The sequence below is a fragment of the Panicum hallii genome, chromosome 9 (genome assembly GCF_002211085.1).
Source record: "Panicum hallii strain FIL2 chromosome 9, PHallii_v3.1, whole genome shotgun sequence".
In the NCBI taxonomy this organism is placed as follows: domain Eukaryota; kingdom Viridiplantae; phylum Streptophyta; class Magnoliopsida; order Poales; family Poaceae; genus Panicum; species Panicum hallii.
This window is the reverse complement of record NC_038050.1, coordinates 4,173,858-4,192,403: the sequence shown is the minus strand read 5'-3', so window position 1 is coordinate 4,192,403 and position 18,546 is coordinate 4,173,858. Positions and strand designations below refer to the sequence as shown.

Below are 18,546 nucleotides of genomic sequence, written 5' to 3'. Positions count from 1 at the left end.
GACACCAGTTTGCATTGCACTGTCCATGGCCACGAACAGCAAGCAAGAAGCAAGAGACAGATTTCAGGCCGGCGTTGAGCAGCGCACTGACCCGCCTCGGCAGACGGAGCCCAGGAGGCGGCCGCGGCGGCGCAATTGTCGCCGGCCCAAGCGCAGGGGGACACGCGCGGCGCAGGCAGGCGTAATGATAGGCGTCTAGGCGACTTGCTGTCGCGCTCCGTCGCGTCAGGCGAGCATGGCGACGAGATCCTCCAGTCCCCAGACCAGGACGTAGGCCCTGTTCGGTTCCAGTCCTCTAAATTTTAGACCCATCACATCAAAGAGAATCTTGCTATTTAAAAGTATTAAATAAAATCTGTTTATAAAACTTTTTACACAGCTGGTTGCTAATTCGCGAGACAAATTTAATGAGCCTAATTAATCCATAATTTGCAACAGTGATGCTACAGTAATCATCCGCTAATCATGGACTAATATACCTCATTAGATTCGTCTCGCGAATTAGCACTGGGGTTCTGCAATTAGTTTTATAATTAGACTTTATTTAATACTTATAAATGATAAGATTCTCTTTGATGTGACCCCTCTAAACTTTAGACCCCCGGATCCGAACACACCCGTAGTCAGCAGCTTCCTCGACGCGACTGCGCCACACGAACTAATACAGCCACGCCGCCAACACAGATCGACACACGCACGGCACGCCAGGTGCCCCGCGCCAGGACACGCACTTGCTCTCGCCGGCCGGCCATCGACCTCCGGCGTCGTGCTCTCCGTCCGCAAGCCTGACCCAGGGCGATGTCGAAAATGCGATCTTCGCCCGTCGTGTAACAGCAAGCGCGCCTCTTGCTCCTTAGCTCGCCGAAGCACCGCCGCGTCTTGGAGTAGCTCGCCTCCCACTCCGCCATTGTCCTCCGACTACACGAGGCTTCGCGATCCCGTCTTGGAGGATGATGATGACGGGCGGGCGGAGGAGGAGCGGACGACAACTAGGGGGTTATTTGAAAATAAGTAGGGGCTAAATGTAAATAATCGGATCGCGATCCGAATTAGGGGTTTTTTTTTGTAAATTGTAGAGGTAATATGAAAATATTCGGTCAGATTTTGGGGGTTATTCGAAAACTAACCGATCGCAATTTAGAGCATGTTTGGGAGTACTCCACTCCACCAAAACCAGCTCCACTCCACCAACTCCAGCTTTTGGTAGCTCCACTTCATCTTTTCTAGGAAAATTTGGAGCTGATGTACATGTTTGGGAGATTGTGGTGCTCCAGCTCCAGAAACATGAGACCTTGGTAGAAATAATCTATTTTGCGATAGTGGTTGGCTGGAGGGTTGGGTTGCTTTTTTTCTGCTGCTACAGTACCCACGCACTGTTCATTCAAAAAAAACTAAACCAACAATAATGTTCCAATGTCATTGTTGAACCAAATAATGTTAAAGATCGCAACAATTATGGTACAAAATTAACATTTTCATTACAAACTAATTCCAAACGAGAGAGAGTGATGTGGCCAACTCATCACGAAAGACATCCATAGTTGAGGCGTTGACTGCGGAAGTTGACCCATCCGACGCCGCTTGTGAAACTGCATACTTGTTGTATCTTTCCGATATTGTAGCAACCAAATTAGGATCATGAACAAATCGAACAAAATCTTCATCTTCACCTCCATGCTCACGAATGAAATTGTGAAGGATCATGGTAGCCACAACAATCATTTTTACCGTATCTTGGTAGGAAGGAAACTTTTTACCATATCTTGCGCCTTCTTCTTTCCTTTGCGCTGTGCCAAATCTTGGGCGATGGCCTGGCTGCCAAGGCCATTCACATCTTGGCCGGTCTAGCTGCCAAGGTCGGGCATGCCCTGGCCAGCGCCCAGGGCCCCATGCCCACGACCGGCGCCTAGGGCAGCACGGGCACGATCGGCGCCCAGGGCAGCCCGACCACGGCCGCCGCCCGATCCAGCCCGGCCCCCGCCGTCGCCTGCCCTGCCCATGGAGCCACGGCTGCCAATGGAGCTTAGCTCCTCTACTTCGTCGCCGAGGTCACTGCCGCTAAGGCCGGCCGCAGGAGCCGGCGGAACAAACGGAGAGCGAGCACCGGCAGCCACGGAGGAGGTAAAAATCCTTTGGCATTCATGGGGAGGCAAAAATCAAACCAGGAGGAGGAGCTGCTGAAGGATTTGACTCGTTGGGTGGACGCCGGTGCTCGCTGCCGTCCATTTTCGCCGGAGATTGGGCCGGCGGCGCCCAACCCTAGCGGCGGCGGTGCTAGGGGAGGAGCGTCGGGAGGGGAGGGGGCGACGGGATGAGGGAAGCGACTATGTTTTTTTTAATCGAACCGATACGTTGTGTAATAAGTGGCATGGTGGGTAATTACCCTACGACTCCATGAGTTGGTACGAAACTAGTGTTTTGGAGCACGCCTCGAGGTACTCCACAAAAATGTGGATCTGACCCTCAACTCCACCTTTTTTTTCTGGAGCTGGAGTTGGTGAAGCTGGACATGTTTGGCTGACAATTTTATAGAGTTGATGGGGTGAGCAGTTCTTTTGGAGTAGAGTGCTCCCGAACACGCTCCTACATATATTTCTAGCCGGCGACATGGAAGCCGGCAAGGTGGCGGCGCGCCGTCGACGCCGGCGTCCGCTGGCCGTGCCCCGTGCTTGCCTCTGTCAGGATCACGCTCCCGCGCAACTCGCGCTGCCCCGGGCTCTAATTCGTCCGGAGATGCTCCCGCCGCGCTTGAGCCACCGCGCCGCTTGTTCTTCTCGCCAGGTACGCTTGAGCCACGTCGAAGCCGGAGTAGAACGGCATGAAGGCGGCGGCGGCGAGGCAGTCGTACTGCTTCGTTCATGCGGCTGTGGAAGATGATGTCTAGGCCGAAGTGGTCCGTGGCGTACCACCCCCTGCTTCATGCGGCTATGGATCGAAGATGAGGAGGCGTGGCGGCCGCCGCTTGCCGCCGTGGGCGCGGGTCCTCTCCATGCTTACTGCAAACGCCGTGCCGTCGCGGGCTGCAGAGACCATACCAGAGTTAGCTAGTGTAAGAGTGCGGGAGCCCGCGAGACGGCAACGCATGTGCGGACCAGATGTGAGCTAGACAGCTAGTAGTAGCACCGATCGAATGGAATCGGGCTCGCGCCTGATCGAGGAGCCAGAGACTGCACGCGCCAGGACAGGAATCATCGGATCCCCAACCGAAGACGAGGAAAAGAATTCCGCAGACGGATCTAATGTTAGATCGTTCTTCTACTGATCTGATGGCGATCTCGGCCGCCAGCACCGGCAGGAGGATCGACCGCGGAGATCCGCACGTCGGCGTCGCACTCGCTGGCCATGGTCAGCATCGCGAGGGGCGGCTGCACTGCGCACGGGGTTGAACTTTGAAGCAGTCCCGCTGCTTGAGGAGTTGACGCGGGGTTAAAAATTCATTTTTGGATCGTGGATCAAGAGTAATTATGGCGAGCATTAATCAGGCGCGCTCAGTCTTCGGGGGGCGCGCGATCGAGCGTCGGAACGCGTCGCCGCGCCGTCGAGGACGCCCTCTTGGCATCCTTCGAGCGCGTGCAGGGGCCTGCAGGTGCAGGGCCAGCCGGCCAGGATCATGGGGGCCGGCACTGGCATGCGTGACGGTGCCCGGAGCCCTGGCCCCTGAAGCTGAAGGAAAGCGGGCCGGCCGCAGGACGTCGCGAACGGGATTTCACCGGCGCGCCGGCCGGGGCGCGTGATCTGATGCTGAAGCAATGGATGGAGGAAAACGGAGGGCGCCGACGCGCGCGGCCGGCGGGCCTGGGCAAGTGCAAGGAGCCGCACGCCCACGGGTTGGGGATCTTTTTTTTTTTTTTGACATGTTCGCGACAGCAAGCCGTGCAACAGAAGCATTGAGTTTGCTTGCCCCTCAAGGCCTGATAATCGAATTGTAATCTACGAGTTTTTGTATAGAAAATCAGAAGTTTTCTGTACTAGTCTCAGAGTTCAATTGTTCAGAGAGTGTCAGATTCTAGAACTAGTCTTGGATCCCATGCATTCACTCTGGTCAAAACCAAGGGATGGTTTTGCAGTTGTCTTAAGTTAGTCATATAAACTTCTTCTTTTTTTGAAAGGAGTCATATAAACTTCTGGTTGGATACTGTTTCTACGTAGTTTTGCGATGTATAAAACAATATTTTTCATTGGAGGGAGTAGTTTTTACACTAGCTAGTCTATGGTTTAACGATATATTGCCAGTGCATAAATTCATATGCAGAGGACTTGGTGGCAGATCAACGAGGTTGCACGTTGAGGCGCAACACGCATCTTGCGATTTTGAGCTACTGAACTGCTCGATTTTGTTAACTGACAAATGAGAACTCAGCTGAGCGCATAAAATGGAGAAAATAATGTGTTGTGTAGGTCCGGTGATTCAAAAAAAAAATGCAGTCCTTGCGAATACTGTAGACAGCAATTAATCTTCTATATTCCAATATGAATCACAGGTTTGAAACATAGGCGAAAATATGAGCTATTTGTTTTTTTCAACTAATATCAGTAATAATCAACTAATGAATCGACTATTCTGCACTTCTTTTCCGGGCACGCCGTCAGAACTAGTGATCGACCGCCTGCACCGATTGTTTCGGCCGGAATCTCGACTCCGTTGAAGAGAACAGGTTCGGAGGGTCCTCGGTGACCGGCCCGCCGCTGTCGACGTACTCGCCGTTCCTGATCCTCGCCACCGTGCCGAGGATCCCCTCGACGGCGATGTCCACCGCGTCCTTGAGAGTCTCCAGCCTCGACCTGGGGTCCGCGTACAGGACCCTCGGGATGAGCCTGATCACCTCCTCCCGCATCCGCTCCACCGTGGCCGGCGGGATCGCCCGGAGGACGGCCTCGATGCTCACGTTCCGCTGCCGGACGTCGGCGTCCGGGATGTACACCGAGTACTTGTGGTGGTCGCCGGGGAGGTGCCACCGGTACTGCTTGTACGCCGACCCCGTGTGGAAGAACACCGGGATGCAGCCGGCCACCATGGAGTCGAACGCCGACCGCCGGGTGCAGGTGTCGCCGGGCGGCTGCAGGCAGAATATGGTCTTCTGGAACAGCCGCATGATGTTGCCGGGGGTGTGGCACTGGGTGCTCCCGGTGGCGCGCGCGCACCCCAGCATGGTGCAGGCACTGGACGCCTTGCACTGCGCGATGACGTGGTCGCGGACCCGGATGTTGATGGGGACGTCGGGCCGCGGCGCGCCCACGAACGCCATGAGCCACGTCCGCCGCTGGCCGCGCACCCTGTCCTGCCACCGGAGCACGTCTGCGTCCGACCTGGGGTGGAAGTAGGTCGGGTACGGCACGGGGTAGTCGCTGCCGTGCAGCATCGCGGACTCGAGCACGAGCACCGACATGTTCCGGCCGGCGGGCATGACGAGGAGGTCGTTGCCCCAGTCCGGGTCGACGTTGTTGCTCCTGCGGAAATCCCACCCCGTCCGCCCGGCGACGAGGAAGTGGTCGCGACCGCCCATGCGCCGCCACTCGGGGCGCGCCATGAGCCACTCCGTCAGGTCCACCGACGCGGCGTCCCTGGTGGCGTTGTCGTAGCCCCAGTGGTAGCGGACGAAGTCGAAGCCGGCGTAGAAGGGGACGAACACGGCGGAGGCCTCGGCGGAGTCGCTGGTTAGGCACTCGTACTGCTTCATCCGGTTGTGGAAGATGGCGTCGAGCGCGAACTGGTGCGTGTCGTACCACCCGGCCTCGCTCTTGATGACGCCGTCGATGCGGTCGGCGAGCGGCCGGCCGAGGCCGTCGTTCCTCAGGAACCGGCACATGTCCGCCCAGTGATCCTCGGTCTTGCGGCAGTTGCGGATGATGTCGGCATTGAACCGCGGAGGCAGGTCATGGATGTACACGTACCGGCCCCGGCAGGCGTCGCCGCCGCCGCCCCCGCGCGGGTGCTGCCGCTCCTCCCCTGCCGCCGCTGCCGGGAGCGCGCTGGCGGTGGCGGACGCGATCTTCTTGAGCTGCTCTTCTTGCCGGAGGAGGAACCGCTGGCAGTCCTCGCAGTCCGACGCGACGGCGACGAGGGACGTGTGCGGCGGCGTGCTTACGGGCGGGGCGTGGAACACGGCGGCGTGGAGGTAGACCATCAGGAGCCACGAGAGGGCGGCGAGCAGGAGGAGGCGTGGCAGCCACCGCTTGCCGCCGTGGGCGCCGACCCTCTCCATGCTGCTGCTTCTGCTGCTGCTACGCCGTGCCGTGGCGGGTGTGTGGTTTAAGCATGCGGGAGCCCCCGAAATGGCAACGCGTGCGGAGGGGTTTGGCCGGTGTGCGCGCAGAGTTGAGCTGCAGAGCAGATGCGACAAGCCGAGAATCGAATGGAATCCCGGGAGGAGACTGCACACTGCAGCGAGCCACGAATCGTCGAATCAAAAGCTAGCTAGCGGGGGGCAAAAAAAGAATTGACTGGAGATCCGCGTCTCGGCGCTGATCGCTGGCCGTGGTCAGCATCGCGAGGGCTTCACTGCACATGGGTTTGCACTTTGCAGCAGTCGAGCTGCAGGAGGATCGAGATCAAGAGTTATTAATGCCGAGCATTAATCAGTCAAGGCCTGCTTAGTCATCGGGAGCGCGGGATCGAGCGTTCGAACGCGTCGCAGCTGCTCGCATCTCCGAGCGCCGTGCAGGGCCATGGCATCGGTGCTCGAGTGAGGCCCGGCGCCGTGACTTCACCGCCGCGCCGGCCGGGCCGCGTGACGCTGAAGCAAGATGATGCTCTTTCCGCTGTCAGCGCAAGGATGATGCTCTTTGACAGCGGCAGGCACCGGCCACCGGGCAACACAAGCGTTTCAGCATTTGCTTTGCTTGCCCCTCGAGGTCTGATGATCGAACGACAACTGACGAGGCTCTGCATACAAAATCAGGCGTTTTCTGTAGGAAGTGTTTTAACATGTTAATCTCGAAGATCCGAGCAGTCTTTTTTTCTCTCTCTCTTTTTGAACAAAGTTTAGTCTAAATGCAGTCGCTCCGGTCACTCCCAGTATAGAATATATGTGACGGTTTTGCAGGTGTAAAGTCAAGTGTTATAAACTTTGTTTTTATATTATTTTCTAACATTGGTTCCAAACATAGTTTCATAGCACTATAGTTTTGTTATTGTACTCGAGAATTAGAATCGTTTCAATTTACAAAGTGTCTTTTTTTCTTTACTGGAGGGGTGTAGGGTACTTTTCACCTCGCTCCGCCTACACTGCCAGCGTGTATGTTCTTCCTTTGCCGTTGACAGTGAGGTAGACAGTAGAGCACTCTGCATAACAAATAGCAAGTGCGCATAGCTATGGCCCAGGCTGGGTTTGTATCATTAACACAGTTTTCTGACAACGGTTTTGGTAAACAAAGAGAGTAATAGTGTGTAGCGCTTATATTCTGCTAGCAACTTGCTAATCACCGCAGCGCATCGAGCACGAGACGCTGGGACAGTGCGCCTCGGGCTAATTCGTCCCATGATGCAGAGGCGATCGCTGATTACTAGCGGGAAGCGAGATGTAAACGGGCCCGGCCCAACAAGATGCAATCGGCACGTAGTAAAACATCGAGTTTTTTTAAAAAAAGGGATTAAAAAAAATTAAAATTCGTAAAAGGGGTGCCAGTTGGGAAAATTTCGAGAAATGGGTGCCTCCCGCCCACTGAACGGGCGGAAAGGAGCCTCCCGCCCACCCATCGGGCGGGTGGTTCGAAAAAATTTTCCAGGGATCTCTTCGCGAATAAGCTTTTCTTATTCGCGAAGAGCCCCCTGAAGCAGGCCTCCCGCCCGGCCAGTGGGCGGGAGGCCACCCGCCTGGCCAGCGGGCGGGAGGTCCCCCCGCAGTCTTTTTGAAACTCAGACTTCTATACTTCGTAGAATTTATGTTTCACAAGCTATTTGAAATTCAGACTTTTTTCAAATACAAAATTTATTCGCCATACTCTTATGTATGCATATAAAATTTTAATTCAATTTTAGAAAGAAGATTACGGTATCTAAAACTCGTACGAAGATAGTTAAACGATAACGTTTTGCAACGTAGAATCCAAATATTCTGTCTTCAGTCAATGCGGCAAATATTACAAATACACATCCAGGTGTGATACAATCTCAACGCGGCAAATATTACACATGAGCAAACAACGTTCAAATAAAATTGCAACTAAATGATGTCTGATGACGTACTAGCACTCGATCGGCGACGTCTCCCACTCCTTGATGCAACCGGAGGTCTTCCATCTGTAGCATGACCTGTAGGGCCAGCTTCATCAGAATTGGGGTCAGCATCATTGTTTGGACAACGTTTATACGTGTGTACAATCTGATTACATGCACTGCAGCGCTGTATCCTCGGACGGAGCTCTGACTCATCCATATCATTACGAATACGCCGTGTCTGACGGCGCCCTCTCTGAACCCGTGATGATCTTAGGTCTGAAATATATATAACAGGATTCGCTGTCTCAGTGAACGATCCAACCAAACGGAACCTATAGATCTCATACTTCCAGGCGCTGGCAATTGTCTCCTTTCTGAAGTAATGGGAAACATATATATCGACAGGATGTCGAATATCCGCACAAGCAGCCATTACATGAGAACAAGTTAAGTGCAGCAACTTGGGCCTCATGCATGAGCAACAACAAGTTCCATCAAACTTGAGAATGCACTCCTTTACAGCAGTTTGACGTCTCATGCCATGTCGCGCCCTGTCTTTAGGAGATACCTCAAACTTGAGCTCCTGTGTTCCACATTGCCGTACGTGGTGTAACCGGGCGCTTTCTGCCTTCTTAGTCATATATTGTGTTGCCATGAATCCAAAATTTCTGTCAGTATCTCGCATGAATACCTGATTTTTAGTGAACCGGTCCCTAAAGTAATCGGTACACCCCCAGACGATGAATTCCACAATTGCAACCAGTGGAAGCCCACGAACACCTCGCAGCACCCAATTGTAAATCTCGGCGAAGTTGGTGGTTATTATGCCATACCTTGCACCATCGGTATCATAAAGTAACGCCCACTTCTCCTTGGGTTCATTCTCAATCCATTCAGAAAAGTTTTTCACCACTGAGCCAGACCTTTTGCGAGTACGTGCAGTATCTGTTGGCAAAGGGCACAAAGCCTCTGCTTCATCATGTGTAGTTATGTTTTTTTATGCGTCCTCGGCTCTTTTCTTCCCGGTCAGTTCATCAAGTTTGTACCACTGCTTGTTAAATTTTTGCTGATTCGTTTTCTTGCATAGCCTCTTGAACATATCCATAAGGTGCTTGTTCTTGAATTGCCTGAAAAAGTTTGCACCGATATATCTCATGCACCACCTACTGCGAACATCACGCCACTTGGGCGGTTCTCCGGTCTCCACACACCCCTGCTGCAAATCTAGTATTGCCCTCAGTATGCCGGCGTGACGATCATGAATCAGGCAGACATCTTCCCTATCCCGAACGACTGCAAGCTTAACCCGTTCCAGAAACCAGTACCAACTGTCCGTGTTCTCACTCTCAACAAAAGCAAAAGCAACAGGCAGCAATTGATTGTTTCCATCTACTCCAATGGCTGTCAGCATTTGCAATCCATACTTTCGTGTGAGAAAGGTCCCTCGATGCACAGGAGAGGCCGACAGTGATGGAATACGTTAATGCATTGACTCAAACTGAAAAAGACCCGCTGCAATGTGTAAGGCAGACCTTCTACTTTGTCTAGAGTTTTCAGGTCATAATAGCTTTCAGGATTTCTCTGACATAAGACGGTCAGCAATCGAGAAATATTATCATATGCAGCCTCGAACGTACCAAACCTCATCTCCAACACCTTTTGTTTTGCACTTCACGCCTTGCTGTACGAGATGGTATACTTGTACTTTTCCTAAATGTACCTGATAATAGACTTTGGTTCATATGACAAGTTGTCTACTATCGTCCCGTACATCTCATTTGCGATGTATTTGCGACGTGAGGTTACGATGGGTCTTCTGCACCTCAGGCAAATGACAAGTGTGCTGAGTAACAATGGAGCATTCCCAATAATCTTTCCATTTACCCTTATAGGCATGCACCCGCCATGGACAACCCTCCTTCACACATAACACATCGTACTTACGAGATTTGCACTCGACTGTTTTAAACTCTCGCATAAGAGATAGAGACCAGCACTTAACAGCTTCCTTCACCTCTTCAATTGAGTGGTACCTCGCACGCTGGATAATTTCATTCTCCCTGCAATCCGAAGGCCAGCTAGATCCGTCATCTACGACAAGATGACTGAAGTCGCTGCTTACCCAATCTTGAGGCACATCATCGTCATCATCAGACGAATCAGCATTCATTGCTTCGTCCAATTCACGTTCTTCGTCTTGCAGCTGTTCAACAATGAAGAGTATGTTCTCCCCCTCATCAGCCACGCATTGAGGTGCCGCGGTCCCACCTGCCTCAATGTTTGCCCCCTCAATTTCTTCATCAATATTTTCATCCCCCGGAGCAGCTTCAATGTTTATCAAAGAGTTCTGGTGCACACTGATAAGGAGTACCAGTGGCCATTGCCAATGACTTGCATTTTGCAGATAATTTAACCAGTCCTCGTTGCTTGCAAGTGGCATCAGCTCCCAGATCAAAGTGTGAGTGGTGCGATTAATGACGCATTGAACACTCACAGTGTGTCTTCTGATTAATCCTTAATCCCCTCATTAACCAGTTGCATAGGGAATCAAATGTCCTCTCGTGCGTCTGGTAATTCCTCTGACCGCACAGTTGAATTCACTTAAATCTACCCCATTTGGCCCATAAATCACATTTCCTTCTCCGTAATATATACTGAAAATACCCTTCTCGGAAGAGATATCTGAAAATACCGCACAGTTGAATAAACTAGTTACACTACATATTAATACACAACGACGACCCTAAGTTTCAGCGATTCTCATATTATATTTTATAAATTCTAAACTATTCAGAATATCAATTATACTAAAAACAAATGAAAATACTAAAAACTATTCAAAACATAACTACTCTAAGAAATATTTCCTAGATTATAGTTATTTTCAAGTAATTATACAGTTAGAATGAGAATATACCTCCAAATCGACGTGTGAACAGAGCTTCGCCGCTTTCTCTTCTCTCTTCCTCTCCTTTCTTTCTTTTTTTTCTGATTTTTGCTGAATAAAATGAAATTTTTGGGGCTGGTTCGGGCTTATACAGCCGGGGGCCATCCCGCCCGACCAAAGGACGGGATGCCCCCGCCTGCCCCGGCAGGGACCTCTTCGCAAATAAAAAATTCGTGAGAGGCCCTCGGGGAATGTCCTGCTCACTGGATGGGCGGGACGTCCCCGGCCCCACGCCTCCCGCCCAATCAGCGGGCGGGAGGTACCCATTTTTCAAAATTTTCCCCACCGGCACCCCTTTTCCTAATTTTATTTTTCTTTATCTTTTTTAAAAAACTCGTAAAACATCCCCATGGCTCGCTATACCTACATGTAACTTACGTGGGCCCCGCCGTAGCCATTCACGCCAGCTGGCGAGCGATCGGCCCGCGCGCGGCGCGGGTGAGCGAGGAGCTCTGCCGACACGCTGCTGCTGTCTATGGGCTAATGGGCTCACCAGTCAGCTCCTCTCACATCAAGCGGCATGATCACTAGAAAGCGGATGCACGTACGTACGAGTCACCGTGTAGCTGGAATAAACGAATAATTATTGGCAATCCGGAAACTAGAGAGAAGATTTTAGGACGGTCCAAGATGGTTACTGTTCTGCCTTCCAGCTAGTAACTCCCCCCCCCCCCCCCTCCGGGTTCGGTGTCACGCACAGAAATGTTCGTAGGAGTCCACGTCAACTACCAGTTTCTAGAGTTATCCAAACAAGTTGGCCACGACGGTTAGACAAAGAAGAGGAACTACTGCTAGTACTCGCGTACTCGATCAGAATGAGGTTACATCGAAGCTACGTGGACCACGTGGCTACAAATTACGTACCCGAAGTCAAACCCAACTAGGACGGGGACGCATGCATGCAAATAATGCAGCGCCTGCCGGCCACGAGCGCTCCACGTGTCCCGTACACGTCGCCCAGCTGGCCTGGAACCGTCCGGGTCGCGCGGGCCCGCCCCGTCCAGCTAGCCGAGCATATCCACGCTGCCCCCAACCAACCACGATCCCGCAAAAATCAACCGCCCGAGCGCAAACCCGACCCGGCGACCGGCGTGCGTGCGCGGACAGAGCGAGAGAGAGAGAGTCGGCGGCGGTGACCGGCGGGGCGGCGAGATGGCGAAGGGGTTCGCGTCGTACCTGGCGATGAAGACGGGCCCGGAGGCCGGGGACGCGTCGGCGGCGGCGCAGGCGCTCATCGACGCCGACCTGCGGGAGATCGGCGTCGCCGCGCGGAAGCTCGCCAACCACGCCTTCGTCCTCGGCGGCGGGCTCGGCTTCGGCACCTCCTTCCTCAAGTGGCTCGCCTTCGTCGCCGCAGTGTGAGTGCCTCCGCGCCACACCCCGTTTCCCTCTGGATTCCTTTTTCGCGAATGAGAAAGGGGATCCCTGATCCCTCGCTTTATTTCGGGTCCCACAGCCTGATGCTTCGCGAATCGAGTATCAAGGGATGAAATATTGGAGTTGGGTTCGTATCATAAAGGATCGCTCCTTCTCCATTTGTGGAGGATCGATAGCAGATTGGTGCCACTTGGGGATGATAATACTGTGTAATCGTAGTAGGAGTACTGTCCTGTCAGGTGCCCTGCATATGCAGATGGACGTGGTTCGTGAGTTTCCTGAATTTGAAGTAATTTTTTTTGGCGATAGTGTGTTACTACTTACTAATACTTAATTACGGGAGCTGTATCCTGACTCTTCACTGGTCAACGTACTTTTCAAGACTGAAAGTAAGTAGAAGGTTATGAAAAGGGTGTTCAAACTTCAAACTGGTTTGGTGACAGACCTATAAACTGGCTAGGGATAAATCGAATTATTTTAGTTCTGCGACAAACTGGTTTGAACACCCCTGTTATGATCCTATAGCTCCTCGAGGAATTCCTGGACAGTGTTAAGCTGTTGTTAGCCTGATTATCTGCCAGTGTTTGTATTCAGTGTTCACTGTACTGAATCCTAAAACTGTTTCTATGGTTTATCACTGAATCCATAGAAAAGCAATGTTGCCTGCAATTTGTGCACTCTTTCTATGGTTTATCACTGAATCCAAGTAAACAGAATTGGATTCCTTCTGACGAGCATCCCTGTGCCTTAACAGCCATCTTGTTACTTTTTTTTCAATTTCAGCTTTATAGACTACCAGTAGTGAAGGAATTTATATGCTTGCTTCACATGAAATTGACAGTAATTAAGGTATTCCTCCTTAATTCTTTATTGATGGGAACTCTGTTCTCTTCTACTGCAGGTACCTCTTGATATTGGACCGCACAAACTGGAAGACCAACATGATGACTGCTCTGTTGGTTCCCTACGTTTTCTTCACACTACCTCATGTGCTGTTTTCTCTGATAAGGTGAATATGCTCATACACCCTACTACATTACCTGTCCTCTAGGTTCTAGATGCAATCGCCATCTTCCATGACTGTTTGTAATTGTCATCTACCATGTGCCATGAGACTATTCGCAATCGTTATCTATCATAACTGGTTCTGTAATGTGAGTGATGTTGAGAAAACTTGTAGGATCAGAGTACTCATAATTTCATGCGGTCAAGTCTTAGATGATCTCTTAGTATAACAGCTTGAATGGGTAAAAATTGAGAAACTTTGCATTTTGTAAGATAAAATAAGACAAGCATTTTCATATTGGTTACCTGTTTATTGGAAGTTTGCTGAGAGGGATAGCCCTAAACAGTTTCAGGCGATAAAGCTCTACGATGATCTATGATGATGCTACATATGGATATATGAAAGTAAATGCTTATTGTTAAACATTTGAATTTTCAGAGGAGAGGTAGGAAAATGGATTGCAATTGTTGCAGTTATTCTGCGGCTCTTCTTCCCACGCCACTTCCCAGGTATCATTATTTGTTTTTTTCTGATTATGATGTACTGCACCCTATCGGAATTCCTAGATAGTTCTTACTGCTCCCCTTCTTTTTTGTTATCCTTTTGTGAAGGTGACTAAATGTTTACATGGATGTCACAACAATATTTCATCCTGTGCACCAGATTGGTTAGAGCTGCCTGGTGCTATCATCCTGCTCACAGTTGTCGCCCCCAGCCTCTTTGCGGACACCTTCAGGGGTCACCTGGTCGGCATCTTCATATGCCTCGTGATCGGTTGCTACCTGCTTTCAGAGCACATCAAGGCGTCAGGTGGGTTCAGGAACGCCTTCAGGAAGGGCAATGGCGTGTCGAACAGCATCGGCATCCTCCTGCTCTTCATCTACCCTGTTTGGGCCCTGGTGCTGAACTTCCTGTAGGCACTAGTGCGTTGGTTGTTGTACCCCCTGTGCCATGCAACTCCATTCGCTGCTTGTTCAGTGTGCAGATATTTCCTCTATGGTGATCTTGTATCATCTGGAGGGGATGCGTTATGTATGTTTGAGTTGCCCAGTTGGTGGACAGATTTGTTGTCTTGTTTGTTGTAGTTTGATGTCAGCATTTGGTTCTTTGGAGTACATAAAACACCAATAAAATCATAAGCTGTGGCTTGATGTAAATCGAGATGCTGGCCTACTCTCTCATGTTAGTATATGTTGAATTCCTGCATCTGCTACAAGTATCTGAAAGGATGCTCCTCAACTTTATCATCCAACGTTGTTTCTGAACATCATATGTGAGAGCTACATAAAGTTGGCCTTTTATCAGCAGCTGGGCACTTTCTGTGACAAACACTGAAACGGCGTTGTGGCAGATCAACTCGTGGACGAACTTTTTGAGCCGATAGGGTTCCGGCATCCACGTTGCTAGTCGTCTACACCTGGCTTCCTGGCGTCCGTTGCTTCAGACTTTATCTGCCCTTGGCTCGTCGCGGCCGAACCACACAAGGTGGCCGGCACATTCGGACATTCCTTCTCGCCCGGCTGCTATTCCAGCGCTTTCCCAGTCCAATTGCAACAGAGGGCGAGATGCAACGTTCTTGTCAGAAACAGACAATCGTCTTCAGCCAGATGCATGCAATTGCATCAGGGTTTCAAACTTTTTACTCGCCGGTTTCTCCAGCAGCTTCGGCGCCCGGTAGGCGGTAGGACAATCAACGTCCACCCGTTGCAATCGCTGGACACGGCCTGACGCATGCTTCTGCCGTTACGTGTCTAGCTCGAGCTGCCACGTCTTCTCTCAACCGGTCGCGATCGGCGTGTTGCAGCGGGGTTTACTTGCACCAGTTTAACTTGACAGCTGAGATCTTATAACAAAAAAACTTGACAGCTGAGAAAGCAACGGGGGATGGCTGATGAGTCAGAGACGCAAGAGGTCAAAGCAGCATCCATGACGATGAAGAAAAGGTCGAGGAAGAAGAGGACGCCGCGTGGGAATCAACACCCCTTCCGCAGGTGCGGTGCCGCCCCGCCGTATCTCTCCCCGTATCCATCCATCGCAAAGCCCCGGCCTTTTCATCGTGTCCCCTGCTTTTTTCCGCCGGATTCCATCCCATTTCCCCGTTCGCAGGACAGCAACGACAGACAAACCGTTGGCGCCGGAGGGGGGGAGAGGGGAGGGTCGCGAGCGCGTATGGTGATGAGATGACCCGGCGGCGTGAGGGCGGCGTCGTCAGGGGATGGAGAACGGAGACGGGTCAGTGACGGGCGCGGGCGCCGTCGGCAGCGCCGGGAGCCTCGGCCTTCGCGTCGGCCAGGCCGTGTTCTCGTCGGCGTCCCTGCTGTTCATGTCCGTCGGCGTCGAGTTCTACAGCTACACCGCCTTCTGGTGCGTGCTCTGCTGCCTTCCTCCCTTTCTGCTTGGTTTCTTCTCTGCTACTTTCGTTCGGTTACAGATTTCATGCATGTTTTATGCTAAATTTCTTCTCTGAAACAACTGACAGCTTCCTGGTCACGATCATGGGCCTGGTCATCCCCTGGAGCTGCACCCTGGCCATGATCGATGTGTGCTCCGTCTTTGTGGGATGCCCCCTCCGCGTGCCGGGCGTCATGGTCATCGTCGTGGTTGGAGACTGGGTACGTCCCATCTCGTAACCCATGCCATTTTCTTCCGGGCGATCAGTAAGAACTGAGAAGCATTTATCGGCTACAAATCTTTGCAGGTCCTGTCGATCCTGTCGTTCGCAGCCGCCTGCTCGAGCGCCGCGGTGATCGATCTCCTCCTCCAGTTCCACGGATCCCAGTGCTCGCCGAGGTTCTGCGGGAGGTACCAGCTGTCCGCCATGATGGCGTTCTTGTCCTGGTTCCTGACGGCCGCTTCGGCGATCTTCAACTTCTGGTTCGTCGCCTCCCTGTGAAAACTGCGGAGAAGAGGCTGCAACCAGTCACTGTTGTTCTTTTTTTGAAGTAGTACAAGTAATTTGGAGAGAATGTGCTACTTCATCAGTTACCTTCAACGTCTGACCAATTAGCCCGCTTTCTGATGCACTGGTGACAGAATGCGTCAATAGGTCAGGAGCCTGTCTCTGAACTTGTCAGGCCCAGTTGATTCCATTTCTGATATGAAAGATTTGCGTAAAGAAATAAGAACAGTCTAACGGTTTTAACATCTTATATAGTATACTACAACAGAATACCAATTTCTTTTTTGTAGAGGAACGCAGTAGCCAGTAGATTAAAGTGACCAGTGAACCAATAGTGGTTGATACGTTTTTTTTTAAAAAAAACTAATACGTTTTTTTGACTTATCAGAGAGAAAAAAACCGTTCTTGTGAAGAATGATGCTCTGGTACTTAACTACTGTGCTGACTGCCGAGCGGAAAGTGGAGGTGGTCTTTTGAGACCGCCTCCCTTCTACTGGGCTTTCTCGGCATGAAAGGCCTGGTCAATTCTATGGGCCGAATTTAGGCCTCGGTGTGGAAGCATTCGGTCAGAAAGCCGGGGCCTGTTTATAACCAGACGTTTTTGCCGCTATCTCCCTTGCGACGCCAGCAGCCCAGCAAGCCATCATCGACGCGACGCGTCGCCGCTCGCCCGCTCTCGTCCCTGTCTATCATCATCTTCGGCCGCTGGATTCACCGATGCCACCCAACACCACGCTAACCTAGCTACAAGCCTACAATGGCTCCGTTTATTTCAGCTTATAATCGATTTTGAAGGTTTGATTTTAGAAAATTCAAAAATTAGATGATCCCAGAATTGATAATCAAGAATTCATTCCAACTGATTATGGATTTTCAATTCTAAATTCTGTTAGTCATCTAACTTTTAAATTTCTTAAAATCAAACCTTAAAATCAGCTATAAGCTGAAACAAACAGGACCAACGTTTGACTCTGTCATCATCTTCGGTCAGGCTTCATCGTTGACGCAGGGGAAGCAAATGCTTCAAGGTGACGGACGGGAGAAGGGAACAAAAATAAGTGTTATATGACAAAGGAATGAATACGATCAGAACTTCAGAAGAGAAGGCCCATTTCATGGACCTGTCACGTGTACGTAAATTTCGCTCATAGGATGCTTAGGGCGTGGTCCCCACAAAAGATGGGAATTTCATATTTTATTACCAACCATCATCATTTTACAAAGTGCGATGTTGCACGCATTTTATATTACCAAAACATGAAACGCGAATGATTCGAACCACCTTATAGTCCTGAGACCGCAATCTTAGGGCAGGATTTCACGACGAGATCCCAGCATCGACCTAATTGCCATCCATGTTTATATCGTTCCCACTCAAAAATAACAATGGAACCACCATCATCATTGGGCCACGGACACCTCGCGAAATTCCTGCCGGCTCGCGGCAGCAACGCGGCGCGTGGGAGCATGTAGCGGATCGGGCGGATGGCGACGCGACATGGGCGCAGGAGGAAAGGGGGAATGCGAGGGCAACACGTGGTGCTCCGGTCAGACACACTGGCCGCGCGGGATCCCCTCGCTCGATCTCATCATGGTCATGGCCACCTCGCGAGTTGGCCAGCTTTCCAGCCTGTGATGGCCCGATGGCGTCCTTGGAATTTTAGATAGGTGGCACCAACACCAAGCACAGGTGGGATGCATGTCGCGGCACTGGCGTTCGTGGCACCGTGGCTGGAAGCTGGCGCTGCTGGCTCGCCTGATGGGGAGCCGCCCCGCGCCGGCATGGGCCCAGACTCTGCCCATCTTGGACGAGTCGATGCATCCACATCTACGTGTCAGATTGGTGTTTCCGTGCCGTCCGCTCCCTCCTGCTTTGCTTGCTACTGGTGGGTAATTAAGCATACAGATCTACTCCGTAACCCAAAAAAATTCGTTCGAGGATACTCGAAAGATTGAACATTTGGATGGGTGCTGCACGTACGTTGCGATGGTCCATGGCTCCACGCGACGACCCTGCGTGCAATCATGCGTACGAGGCAGTTCACTCTACTGTGCAACACGTGTACGAGCATGACCAGTGAGTGACCGGTATTATGCCAGGAATTTGGACAGGGGCAAGCGGCCGCTAGCATTCATGGGCGCCACCGCATTTGGATGCA

At 51.6% G+C, this 18,546-nt stretch overlaps 3 protein-coding genes across 4 annotated transcripts; 2 read left to right on the top strand and 1 right to left on the bottom strand.

Annotated features, from left to right (window-relative positions):
* Positions 1-4,451: 4,451 nt before the first annotated feature.
* LOC112876653 (xyloglucan galactosyltransferase KATAMARI1 homolog) lies at positions 4,452-6,542 on the bottom strand. Its single transcript, XM_025940808.1, has one exon. It carries the CDS (start codon positions 6,201-6,203, stop codon positions 4,593-4,595), a length of 1,611 nt encoding a protein of 536 aa, XP_025796593.1. The 5' UTR covers positions 6,204-6,542; the 3' UTR covers positions 4,452-4,592.
* A 5,610-nt stretch (positions 6,543-12,152) lies between these two features.
* LOC112877023 (cold-regulated 413 plasma membrane protein 1-like) lies at positions 12,153-14,694 on the top strand. Its single transcript, XM_025941223.1, has 4 exons — positions 12,153-12,463; positions 13,384-13,491; positions 13,927-13,997; positions 14,152-14,694. Exons 1-4 carry the CDS (start codon positions 12,258-12,260, stop codon positions 14,403-14,405), a joined length of 639 nt encoding a protein of 212 aa, XP_025797008.1. The 5' UTR covers positions 12,153-12,257; the 3' UTR covers positions 14,406-14,694.
* Positions 14,695-15,322: 628 nt separating this feature from the next.
* LOC112875731 (CASP-like protein 5C1) lies at positions 15,323-16,635 on the top strand. 2 transcript variants are annotated; one of them, XM_025939685.1, is made up of 4 exons: positions 15,323-15,479; positions 15,595-15,852; positions 15,968-16,100; positions 16,187-16,635. In XM_025939685.1, the coding sequence occupies exons 2-4, from the start codon at positions 15,704-15,706 to the stop codon at positions 16,379-16,381; spliced, it is 477 nt and encodes a 158-aa protein (XP_025795470.1). In that variant the 5' UTR covers positions 15,323-15,479; positions 15,595-15,703; the 3' UTR covers positions 16,382-16,635. The 2 variants fall into 2 exon arrangements, with proteins under 2 accessions (XP_025795470.1, XP_025795469.1); XM_025939684.1 differs by lacking the exon at positions 15,323-15,479 and having other exon boundaries at positions 15,486-15,852.
* Positions 16,636-18,546: the final 1,911 nt, after the last annotated feature.